This window comes from Danio rerio, chromosome 25, assembly GCF_049306965.1.
Source record: "Danio rerio strain Tuebingen ecotype United States chromosome 25, GRCz12tu, whole genome shotgun sequence".
In the NCBI taxonomy this organism is placed as follows: Eukaryota; Metazoa; Chordata; class Actinopteri; order Cypriniformes; family Danionidae; genus Danio; species Danio rerio.
In genome coordinates, this window is record NC_133200.1 from 35,040,443 (window position 1) to 35,053,723 (window position 13,281).

Here is a 13,281-nt window from a genome sequence, read left to right on the forward strand (position 1 = left end):
AAAGTTCCCCGATTAGGGGCGGAATAATAATAAAAAACAGAGCAATTCCAATAGAGCCTACGCACCATTGCTGAACGGTCCCTAAATATGTTTGCAGATATTTAAGAAACAGGCTAGCATTCTTGTTTATTTGAAAAACACTGCTGAAGTCAGATATTGTGCTTTGATAATGTGTTTTCTGTGCCTGAATGCTGTCTTTGTTTTGGTCATTTAACCCGCCCAGTGCCAGTTTAGCCAATCATATTTCAGCACTCCGGGTTGCCTTGGTGGAAAACAGCGTGCTTTATTCATTCAGTCTTAGGGTGCTTTTTCCCCTACACTTTTGTTTTGGAGCCTGTCTCGTTTGCCCTGTTAGCGTGGCTCGTTTGGCATATGTGAAACCACCAATTGCGCTCTGATCCGCTCCAAAACAATCGCTATAAGATTGCCTGAATGAGGTGGTCTCGGCTCGATTGAAACAAACTCTGGAACGGATCGATTGTAGTGAGAAAGCGATACGATCTGAGCCCGGTCATATCACAGTGTTTTATGGATATGTAAAAGACATACGGCTATATAAAGAGAGAATTATGAGTAGGGCGGGAGGTTATTCCAGACATCCCAAGTCTCCCGCATATGCACAAAGACTCCCGGGTGCCTGCAAATGAGTGATAATCTCCTGAAAATCACACATCTCTCTCCCGGTCCTCAAATACGTTGCGCACCCTTCTCACCCTTCCCCACCAAATCCGTCCTCGCTCTTCAGACACGTCGCACGCACCCTGTCAAACAGCACCAAACCACTACACCCCCGACAGCTGAGCGAGACTCTGAAAAATAAACCATGAAACTGACCAATGTGAGGAGAGTTTACTCACACATGACTTGTTTTAGCTCTTTTGGAAACTTTGCCGTGTTAAACTTTACTTTAAGAGCAAAGAGCAACAATGTAACAATTTTAATCCATACTTCAGAACAACTGAATAGATTCACTGGTATGAAAGCACCTTTAAATTCTTAAAAGGGTTCTTAGGATTTTTCCTACTGGCCCGATTGGACCAGTGGTTCAGATTTTTACTTGCCCTGCTAAAATTTCACTGGCCCCACCAAAAAAAAAAATGTATTAATTAATTGCTATTTGGGTCACACTTTACAATAAGGTTCATTAGTTAATGTTAATTAATGCATTTACTAACATGAACAAACAATGAACAATACATTTACTACTGTATTTGTTCATGTTAGTTAATGAAAATACAGTAGTTCATTGTTAGTTCATGTTAACTCAGGGTGCATTAACTAATGTTAACAACCATGGACTTGGATGTTAATAATGCATTAGTAAATGTTCAATTATGATTAATAAATACTGTACAAGTGTTGTTCATGATTAGTTCATGTTAGTAAATACATTAACTAATGAACCTTATTGTAAAGTGTTACCGCTATTTCTTAGCCACATTTATTGAATAATGTGTCCAAAATGATGTCTGTGAATCTAGAATTTTTCAATTTTTAAAGTGTAAATTTTTTTGCAGTAAAATATAGAGTGTGGAAAATGTGCAGGTATTTTAAAACAAAAGGTGGCTGACTTAAAAGTAACAGCAAACTAAGCAACACATCACTTCATTTTATTTTCACCGTGTTGTACTCATGTACAAGTTTCCACACTGTTAGATGCAGATGTTTTCTTTTAGCCTCTTACTTTGATGTTGCAGTTATGTTGCCATCTATTAAAATTTAGTGACAAGGCAGCACTGCCCCATCCGGCCAGTAACGATTCTGTCAACTGTCTCGAGCATCTCATGCTGGCCCCGGGCCATCGGGCAGTCCCTATTAATGAGCCCTGCTTAATCTATAAATTTTATTAATTATCTTATAATTTTTTTAAATAATCTTATAATTTTTTATCGATTTTAACATGAAATAACTGAACATAAGCATAACAGGCTAAGAAATATGATCATTGTAGACGACAATTCTAGATAACACTTAGAGGTTTTTGCATCAGGACTCAAATATTGCTTAAGGGGGCTAATAATATTGACCCTTAATTGGTTTCCAAAAAAATAAAACTTCTTTTATTCTAGCCAAAATAAACCAAACAAGACTTTCTCCAGAAGAAAAAAATACTATTAGACATGCTGTGAAAATTTCCTTGCTCTGTTAAACATTATTTGGGAAATATTTAAAATGAAATAAAAAGGGGGCGAATAATTCTGACTTCACCTGTATATGTTTATCGTTCAATATGAAAAAGAATGATCGAGATTTTTGCCATGTCGCCCAGACCTACCAGGACCTGTTTTTGCCTTATCCACTGTTGCGTAGCCACATTTCTGAAGAGCCCCTGGTACATTTTTGGCCTCCGTTTGCATTGGGCCTCTTGCGGTATCGAACTCTTATCTCTCTCACCCGCTGCTCCCATCCTCCGAGGTGCCGGATGACAGGATAATTGGATAATTGCTTTCTGGCGCATGCATCACGTCGTCCCAAATTGAGTTACATCCGTCTTTCTTCCCATGGAAATATCGGCATCATCAGAAAGAGACGGAAAGCTATACCTCTCTCCCTCCCCTTGGCACTTCCGCCGCCTTATTGCCAGCAGCGAGCGGAGGAGATGCCATTGTAATTGCAGAGCACAATGCCTGGACCGGGGGTCTCTATATGCCACACAAAGAGCTTAACACCTGGGCTTTCAATGGAAAAGAGTGCAGGAGATTTAGCCCAGCCTTTTTGGACATGTGCTCGGCGGGGAAGAAGTCCTGTGGAATTGACATGTTGATGTTTGATCTTTTCTCTTCTCTACACACCCATATGTCGTCTTCCATTGTCCCGAAGGACTTTTCTACCGGCACAATGGCTTTGAACTGAGAGTCTCCCTGTGGAGTTGTAAAGAATCTGATGTATATTTTTGGCTAAAATAAAGGCTAGTTTAAGGATCCTTATCATTCTCAACAGGCCATCTTATCTTTGTTTCATTGGTTTAAAACTTAATGGTTGAGTCCAAAAATGCTCTTGAAGTAAATCCTGAATTTTTAGCCCCCCTGAAGAGTTTTTTAAACATTTCTAAACATTTTTTTTTCAGTTTTCTGTCCTATTGTTTAAGTAGCAAATCCATTTGCACCACTTTGTGGACTCAAGGGTGTTTTAGTCTAGATAAGAGGTGTGTTAAAGAGCATTGTTGGCGCGTTGCTATTTTGAGGAAGTAAAATGGACCGCACAATAGACCAGCTGAAAGCAGGGCTAAAGTCCAGCGCAGAGCACGTTAGTTGTGCGCCTCGCTTAAACATTGCTTAATACACACAGGATGAACAGCAATACGCTAATATCTTTACAAATTAAAAAGAATAAAAGGATTCAAATATTATAAAGATCATTACTTTCTACATAAATATAAAAACCACTGCCTCCATGCCTTTTTCATCTCAGTTTTTTTTATCAGTTTATTCATGACATTCTGCTTTTTTATAATGTTATCATTATTAGCAGTATTATTTTTTATATCCATATTTATATGTTTTATTAAAAGCAAGCTTAGATTTGTCCACCTGTCAGGTTTTAGACCATATGGGGCACAGCATATGTATTAGTATATAACTCAGTTTTTTGAGTTTTTTGAGCACACTTCGTTATTATTGTTCATTTATTAGTTTGCTGGAAATTAAAACAAAATTTAGAAATGGTTTTAAAAGCCATCTTTGTGCTTAACAAACAATATTTGTTATGTAGGCTAATGGATGTCTGTGCGTACAACACTTTCCTTATCCACGAAAGAGAGTGAAAGTAAAGAATGAGGAGGCTCATTCTTTATCCTCTTGCTGCAGATGCTCTGTTTTAATGTTTTCTCTCTAGTGAACTGTTCAGTTTTTCCACTAACAAAGTCCACCATGTAAATAGCAAATGCGATATGGCACAACGCAACTGACTCTTAAAGGGAATGGGAGATGAGAGTGATTGGTTTATTCTCACAACATACATGAAATTCTTTATAAGCTAAACCCTGTTAGACCATGCGCGCAAAGCAGATTTTTCCGTCCTTAAAATAGCAAAAGTAGATTCTGACAGGCTCTTAATGCTTTTGCGCCCTGTGCTTTGGACTTTGCCCCAAGATAAAATTAAAATAGAGCCCGATATCAGTCATGATTACATCGCTGATTCCCTGTCTCATTCACGTTAATAACGCACAGCACTACACCGGTTACTGAAAAGTTTGCGCTGTTGTGATTCACTTACCCTTTAATACGATTTAGTGAGATTATAAACCGCTATTAAAAAAAACATCGACTGAATGTTTTGCATGAGAAGCTGTAATGTAGCCGTGGCGGGATGAACTTTGGTGTGGCCATGGAATTTTTCCCACCATGGAAGAATGAATGTAGCGGAAACCATGAAATTCAGTTGGTATTACAACATAAAATATCGTATTTTTGACAATTTTCTTTATAATTTGAGTTATGAGTTACAGTATCGCAATGCGACTTGGTATCATGATACTACTATCATGATATAGAATCGTAAGAAGAATTAAAGGTGTCACGACGACCCTAAAACTGATACTAGAAAAATCTACTTAAGTACTTCAATATTTGTATTTGTATTTGTACTTCGTTACTTCCCATCGTTGTCACCCCCAAATCATTACAGAAGCGATGAACAAATTTCTTATTAAACATCTATAAAAGTTTCTCAGAGGTGGGTTGCTGCTGGAAGGGTATCCGCTGTGTAAAACGTGCTGGATAAGTTAGTGGTTCATTCTACTGTGGCAACCCCAGATTAATAAAGGAAATAAGCCGAAAAAGAAAATGAATGATTGAATGAGATCTACAAAAGATATTTCAGAGTATGCCATTTATGTTTCTTTCTTTTCTCCTCCAGGAACATCTCTCTCAAAAAAAGTACATCGTAGACATCGTCACCGACAGTATTGTGTCCTCCGACAATGCAAAAGATGGAGAAGAGAGGCAGAAAGCTCGGAAGAAGGCCAAGAAACTGCGTGCACGCATGAACTCAAGGTGAAGTGATCAAACTCTCTCCCTCTTTACAGTATGTCTCTCTCTCTCTCTCTCTCTCTCTCTCTCTCGGTCTGCCTGAATGGTGGTGTTGCTGCTTGTGAGAGCTTTATGAGTGACAAGGAGATGGAGAGCAGTGGCGATGTGCATCCCGGCTGTCCGCACAGCAACACTGATGAGCTTAATTTATGGCCACTCTCTGTGATTGGGGAGGAAAAAGTGAGAATCGATCTGTTACCCCCTCCTCACTTTCACCTGTTAAGAGCTTTTCTCCTAATTGGTTGCCACCGCTCTGCCAAAACCGAAGGCTTCTCCAGTGTACAATAGTATGTTAAAGTATGTGTAAAGCATGCCTGTTTTTCTCTCTTCCAACTATTGATTTTTAAATGAAGTATCAAAGAAAATCAATAGTAATCAACAAATAGGAGCGAACGCGTCTCCGTGTCAGATCCTAGACCTGGGCGCTATCAATTGTGCCTGCTGTCACAACTGTTTGTGTGTGTGTGTGTGTCTTGGTCTGAGTGTTACTGCGGGATGGTTGTTTGTTAGTTAGTAAGTAAGCTTTAGAGAGGGTTTTATTCCTATATTTAGTCCTGAAATACCACAGAATTTGTGATGGACGCATACATTCGCAAATTTACTGACTTTGAATTTACAGCAAATTAATTACAGCAAGTTTGTTATATTTTATTTAAAGGTGTATCTATTCGTTTAAATTAATTCGTTCATTAATTTTTGTTAATTTTGTTAATCTGGGGTCGCCACAGCGGAATGAACCGCCAACTTATCCAACATATGTTTTACACAGTGGATGCCCTTCCAGCTGCTACCCATCTCCGGGAAACATCCAAACACACTCATTCACTTTGGACAATTTAGCCTACCTAATTCACCTGTACCGCATGTGTTTGGACTGTGAGGGAAACCCGAGCACCTGGAGGAAACCCACACGAACGCAGGGAGAACATACAAACTCCACACAGAAACGCCAACTGACCCAGCTGAGGCTCGAACCAGCGACTTTCCTGATCTGAGGCGACAGCACTACCTACTGCGCCACTGCGTCGCCTATTCGTTTAAATACCGAGTGATATTAGTTAATCACAAGTACTTACTATATTAGGAGTTAAAATGCAGGTTAGAATTAGCTTTTACTTGCATATAATTATGCATAATTTATTGTAACTACATGGAACATATGTAATGACACCTTAAAATAAAGTATTTCTTGTTCATGAATTTAATCACTACACTTACTGGCCATTTTATTAGGTACACCTCTCCAACTGCAACGCAAATTTCTAATCAGCCAATCACATCGCAGAAACTCAATGCATTTAGGCATGTAGACGTGATCAAGACGATGTGCTGCAGCTCAAACCGAGGATCAGAATGGGGAAGAAAGGGGATTTAAGGGACTTTGAATGTGGCTTGATTGTTGGTGCCAGACGGGCTGGTCTGAGTATTTCAGAAACTGCTAATCTACTGGGATTTTCATGCACAACCATCTCTAGGGTTTACAGAGGATGGTCTGAAAAAGAGAAAATATCCAGTGAGCGGCAGTTCTGTGGGCACAAATGTCTTGTTGAAGCCAAAGGTCAGAGGAGAATGGCCAGACTGGTTCCAGCTGATAAAAAGGCAACTCAATAACTCAACTCAAATAAGCACTCGTTACAACCGAGATCTGCAGAAGAGCATTTCTGAACACACAACACGTCCAACCTTGAGGCAGATGAGCTACAGCAGCAGAAGACCACACCGCTTATTACCTGTCTATTTTTAATACATTAGCAGTTCAAAATATGTTCTTATTCTGCGTTCCCAGTCCTACCCAAAACCTAAACCCAAGGTCTTACTTAATAACTATTAGCAAACAGCTAATTAATAGTTTATAAAGCTAGTAATGTTAGTTAGTGGTTTGTTATTACCAAAAATTGTGACCTAAACTAAAGTGTTACCTATTAGGTATAAAATTAGCATATTGTTTGTTAGCATGGAGGTAGCATGTCCACCCCTGTCAGGATTAGATGTGGGCTTTAAACTTCTAACTTTAATAACTATTAATTAACAGATAATTAGTAGTTTATTAAGCTAGTAATGTTAGTTAGTTGTTGTTAATACCACGAATCATGACCTAAACTAAAGTGTTACCTATTTGGTATCAAATTAGCATGTTGTTTGTTAGCATGGAAGTAGCATGTCCACCCATGTCAGGATTAGATGTGGGCTTTTAACTTCTAACTTTACTGACTATTAATAAACAGATAATTAGTAGTTTATTAAGCTAGTGATCTTAGTTAGTTGTTGTTAATACCACGAATCATGACCTAAACTAAAGTGTTACCTATTTGGTATCAAATTAGCATGTTGTTTGTTAGCATGAAAGTAGCTTGTCTGCCCATGTCAGTGTTAGCTGTGGGCTTTAAACTTCTAACTTTGCTAACTAATACTAAACAGTTAACTAGTAGTTTATTAAGCCACTGATGTTAGTTAATGGTATGTTAATTAGATGAATTGTGACCCAAACTAAAGTGTTACATATTTGATGTGTCAAATTAGCATGTTGTATGTTAGCATGCAAGTAGCATGTCCACCCATGTCAGTATTAGATGTGGGTTTTAAACTTCTAACTTTACTAAGTATTAAAAAACAGCTAATTAGTACTTTATTGAGCTAGTAATGTTATTTAATGGTTTGTTTATACCACGAGTTGTGACCTAAACTAAAGTGTTCCCACGTTAATATCAAATTAGCATGTTGGTTTTTTTAGCATGCAAGTAGCATGTCCACCTGTGTCAGCATTAGACGTGAGCTTTACACTTCCAACTTTACTATTAATAAACAGCTAATTAGTTGTTTATTAAGCTAGTGGTGTTAGTTAATGGTTTGTTAAAACCATGAATCATGACCTAAACTAATGTGTTACCTATTTGGTATCAAATTAGCATGTTGTTTGTTAGCATGAAAGTAGCATGTCCGCCTGTGTCAGTGTTGGAAGTAGGCTTTAAACGTTACCTTTTTAATAACAGTTAATAAAACAGCTAATTACAAGTTATTAAGCCAGTAATGTTAGTTAACGGTTTGGTAATACCATGAATCATGACCTAAACTAAAGTGTTACCTATATGGTATCAAATTAGCATGTTGTTTGTTAGCTGTTTTAATTGCTACATTCCCGATCTTGACCTTACAGTAATTAGTAGACTCTCTTCCTCTATGTGATGTCTGCTGAGAGTCTCTTAAGTTGCAGTGTAAAGGAGACCGGTAGTCTGCGCTGCTTCTGTGCTCATTAATGCAGAGGTAGCGCAGAGGGCAGAAAACAGCTCCGAGCTTTGGCTGCGAGAGTGACAACATGAGCCTCCTCTGTTCTCTGTCACTCCTGCGCTGAGCCCTGCAACACTCACGCGGCCAGGAGGAAAGAATGAAAGGGAGAGAACAGGCGCTACATGCTCATAAATCACGGCCGCCCACAGCCCTGGCCTGCTGAGGTTGGCGGCTCCACCGCGGGGTGGAAATGAGCCGTTTTATAGGAGCACAGTGTGGCGTTTGTAAAGCGCTAGAGAGCTTTTCTCAGCCCTCCCAGGTTGCCCTGTCCCCCGATGTCATTGTTAAGCCTGTTCAGGCCCTGCCATAGCCGTGGCGTGGAAAAAAGACTCTTTAATTTCCTTACCTGGACCTTGATTTATTCTTCAAATATATGACTTGTTCTTCAGGTGAAAACTTGTGGTTTTAATTACCATGAAAGTAGCATGTCCGCCCGTGTCAGCATTGGCTTTAAACTCTGAGTTTCTTAACTCTTTCCTTCTCTTTTTCTGATGGCCCGTCCTCTAGTAGCTTGGCCGGATGCATTGTTTGTCTTTTCTCAGGCTTGGAGACAGAGAGTTTAGTATGCTGGCCTACCTCAGATAGGGTGGCACACAAAAGACCCCCTGTTCATGAACGTAGGGAATAGGAGGCAACGAAACTGCTATGAATCTAGTAGTAAGGACTACAGTAAACCTGAGCACATGGTAGTTGTGTGTGTTGTTTATTTTTTCCTGTTCAACCAACACAATCTCACGGCAATTCGTAAATTTTTGATTTAGTGGCTAATTCGTATGAATTCGTACAATCAAATTCGTACAATTTAGTACGACTTACTCATCCCCCAATGACGGTTGGGTTTAGGGGTGGGGTTAGGTGCCAAATCGTACAATTCCGTACGACTGAACTCGTACGAATTTGTACGAATCAGCCACTAAACTGGCAAAATGTAAAATACTTACATTTTCTCATGAGATCAGGCTGTTTCAACCCATTCATCTTGAGTAAATTAGCACCGGTGGTTGGGTCCCAAAGGTACCAGCTTCAATCCTTCATATGGTTAGGCATAAAATTTCCTTTTTTTATTTGCTTATAGCTAAATATAAATTGCTTTATAATATTTAACGCATTTACATATAGAGAAGAATTTGTTTCGGCACAGAGTTTTAAGGTGCTTTCACACCTGTAGGTCGATTGTATTGTTTCGAAACAGGGATTCAAATTGTTACAATGTTGCTCTTTGTTCGTGATGCGGTTCGCTTTAACCAGGGCTTAATTTGTGCCCAGGCCCGTTTCCTGGATCGTTTGAGCAGTGTGAGTGCTCTGAATCGGGCTCAGGCGCGGTTCACTTGGCTGGCCCTGGCCCGGTTGGAAGAGGTGTGCTAGAGCGCGGTTCACTTGGGCTTTGGCGCGGCACGCTTGTAGTGTGAGTGCCAAGCGCGCCTGAGCCTGAAACTGAAGATGAGATGTGACTTTTAAGGGACTGTTTCATATGGATTTATTAATCATTCTTGATTTTCATGCCTGGTCACGGTTCAGATAGCATAGTGTGAATAAAATATTGCCCTAAAATAAGTTGCAATTGTATTATGGTTGTACGATTATAGTCTGAAGAATAATCATGGTTTCACGGTTATCTTGTTTAATGTAAATTTAAGTTAGTAGCCATTTGAATGAACTGTTGTTATCATCTGCGTTCATAGATACATAATCATTTTAATAATTTGTCTAACATATACTTTGTTTAAAATGCACTGAAAGCCACGCACAACTCTAATCCCTATGACGTGAGATGTTTTCTACTGAGTACAACTGAAAGGCACTTTGTTTGCGTGCGCATGTTGGCATATATTCTTAAATACATTCTTACAAATAACGAACTTGCGCGTAGAAAAGACGCAATATGTGAATGGCCCGCTACTATTAATCCAGTGTTCGTGCGTATTAGCCTTGGTGTATACGCTTGGAAATTTAAACTAGCACACAGGTAGCATAACTTTTAGTTGCACAGTTTCGTTCCATGCAAACAGAAACGCAGCGTTGAGAAGCCTTTATGATTAAGTATCCAAATATTTTCGGCTGCTCACGCCACTCGCTTGATGTCAGGGGACTCCCGCTCTGCGCAGCCTTTAATTGCATCTTGTGCTGTATTGAACAGACGCACGCCACTTCATAACTATAGCGACCGTTTTTTGACTGAACTAAATTTGTTTTTGATGTCTTGGTCACACTATTTGGAGGGATGAAACAAATTGCCTCGGGGGCCAAGTTCAGCCCGTGAGTAGCCCTGACGTACATTCACTTCCTGAAATTATAAAATAATGTAGGGCGTTGCAGGATCTCGTCCTTTTGGAACTGATTGGATTGTTGGATGGATGTTGCTAACGAAATGATAAAAATTGACGAATGACTGAACTAAGGCAGAGCAGAAAACAAGACATGTATTGATAGCCCCGCCTTAAATGACCTATAGCTTCTCCCTAAAAGTATTCCATGTGACCAGAAGGGAATAAACGTAATTTCAAAGGGGATATAAAGTTAAGACTCTGAGGTCTACTCGTGGTCTTTCCAGCACTTTAATACCTTTTCAACTGAATTTGCTTCTTTCGAACCAGAATCATGGCAGAATATCCTGTGATGAGGGCACTTACGGTCAAATGGATCAAATCTCTAAAGCCGTAAGAGAGACATACAAAATTTTCAAAGCGAGAGGTTATGATGACCAGGATTGAGAACCATGGATCTTAGCCACAAGTCTGCAATCCTCTGAGTCCACTATGATCCACTGTATTACTGCAACCTCTGCTAAAGGAAATGTAGTGGCCACATTGAGGCAGTTTGCGGACACTATTCTGAGTAAAAAAGACACATAGAAGATTCTACAGTGTTTTGGATACTTGCAAGTGTAGTCCTGTAGACATCTTCACATCAGAAGTAGCATTTGGGCCATGGCCAATGTGCGTGACGTGCTGTGGTGTCTAGACTGCAGCTCCCATAGTTTAAAGTTAAAGGCACTTGGACTTGGTTACCTCAGACCTTTATTTACCATCAGGTGCATGTAAATCTGTTTCATCTCATGATCTATCCAATATTTATTCCGCATATAAACCCTTAAATACGTTGGTTGAATTTATAGACGGATCCAGCTTCATGCCTCTCGGCGGATACGTTCCACAGGTCACATTTTTTTCCCTCCCTTTTTCCTCGTCCTTTTATTCATCATCAGTCAAATTGTCTTCCGCTTGATTGAGAGCCTCTCGAATCCAATATTAAATATCGCAACGCTGCCCGACCGAATGTTCTCTGTGATTGGGAGTGCCGAACGCTTGAGCCTCCCATTGCACATTTAAAAGGGATACACTGTATTTGTTTTCTTTTTTTATTCATCTGAAGGCATTGACGGTTTTACAGTCAATTGGGGGAGGGGGACGTCTGCGTCCAGCGTGGGCGGAGGTGAATAGTGGGGCACATCGTGATGAATTGATGATTAGCTCTGCATTGTAGCTTTGTAGCTGCCCCCCCACTTATAGCTGGTTACTAATATTTATGGTGCCCGGCCTGTTTAATGGGGCCTGCCGCGTTTGAAGATTGATGGTCCGGCGATTGCCCCTCTGTTTAACCCGTATAGGCGTAAAGCTGTCAGAGAGGAATATTGTAATCTCGAGGATGAGGACGAGGCCAGGTATTTCTTCATTCTCCTCATGGGCTGGGATTGTTCTCTTGCTTCAGAACAGAACAGCAGTCTTTAAAGGTCTTACTGAATGCTTTTCTACAGTCACCCCAGTGAAGTCAGACACAATTGCATTTATCTTGAATTTACTGTCAGGTATCTTAATAGTCAAGGGTTAGGGCAGGTCACCACACACCAGCTGATTGGTGGAGAGGAGCCATTTATGATATGGGGATGGTTAGGAGGCCATGATGGACAGAGGCCTATAGGCAAATTTGGCCAGGATGCCAGGGTAAACCCCTACTCTTTTTCGAAGGACTACCAAGATTTTTCAATGACCACAGAGAGCCTTGGTCAGGGACCTTGGTTTAAAGTCTCATTCGAAAGACGGCACTCACTGAGCAGTATAGAGTCCCCATCAATATACTGGGGCGTTAGGACCCACACAAACTGCAGGTTGAGCGCCCCCTGCTGCCCTCACTTACACCACTTTTGGTAGCATCCTAGTGTAGCGCCCTTTTTCTATGGCGAGAGAAGGGCCCTGGGTTCTTATAAATTAGATCGCTCTTAATTTGTATTTTAATTCCGAAAAGAAACCCATAACCTGATACCAATTAATATAAATAATAAACATAACCAATTTGGTACAAAATTTCCTTTCCAAAATTTACTTCAGTACAACAAACAAGGATATAAAAGCAAAAGAAATACAGCGTTTTGTTTTCCTTTTCTTTTCAAATTGAAATAAACAGCACAATCATCAGTTTATTTAGAAAAAACTCTTGTTTAGCTCTGTTGAAGTCAGAATTATTAGCCCCCCTGAATTACTAGCCCCCTGTTTATTTTTTTCCCCAATTTCTGTGTAACTGAGAGCAGATTTTTCAACACATTTCTAAACATAATAGTTTAATAACTCATCTCTAATACCTGATTTATTTTATCTTTGTCATGATGACAGTAAATAATATTTGACTAGATATTTTTTAAGACACTTCTATACAGCTTAAAGTGACATTTAAAGGCTTAACTAGGTTAATTAGGTGAACTAGGCAGGTTAGGGTAATTAGGCAAGTTATTGTATAATTATGGTTTGTTCTGTAGACTATCGAAAAAAAAAATAGCTTTAGGGGCTAATAATATTGACCTGAAAATGTTTTTTAAAAAATGGAAAACTTTTAGTTAAAAACTTTTAAATGGCTTTTATTCCAGCTGAAATAAAACAAATAAGACTTTCTCCAGAAGACAAAATATTATCAGACATACTGTGAAAATTTCCTTTCTCTGTTAAACATCATTTGGGAAATATTTAAAAAAAGA

At 39.5% G+C, this 13,281-nt stretch overlaps 1 protein-coding gene across 4 annotated transcripts in view; it reads left to right on the forward strand.

The window, feature by feature from the left end:
• The window catches only part of scaper (S-phase cyclin A-associated protein in the ER), a 219,691-nt gene that overhangs the window by 82,986 nt on the left and 123,424 nt on the right, over positions 1-13,281 (forward strand). For all 4 annotated transcript variants that reach the window (XM_005163154.6, XM_005163155.6, XM_005163156.5 and 1 more), the window contains one exon: positions 4,858-4,994. In XM_005163154.6, coding sequence (XP_005163211.4) covers positions 4,858-4,994 — 137 coding nt within the window. The remainder of the gene's footprint in view (positions 1-4,857; positions 4,995-13,281) is intronic.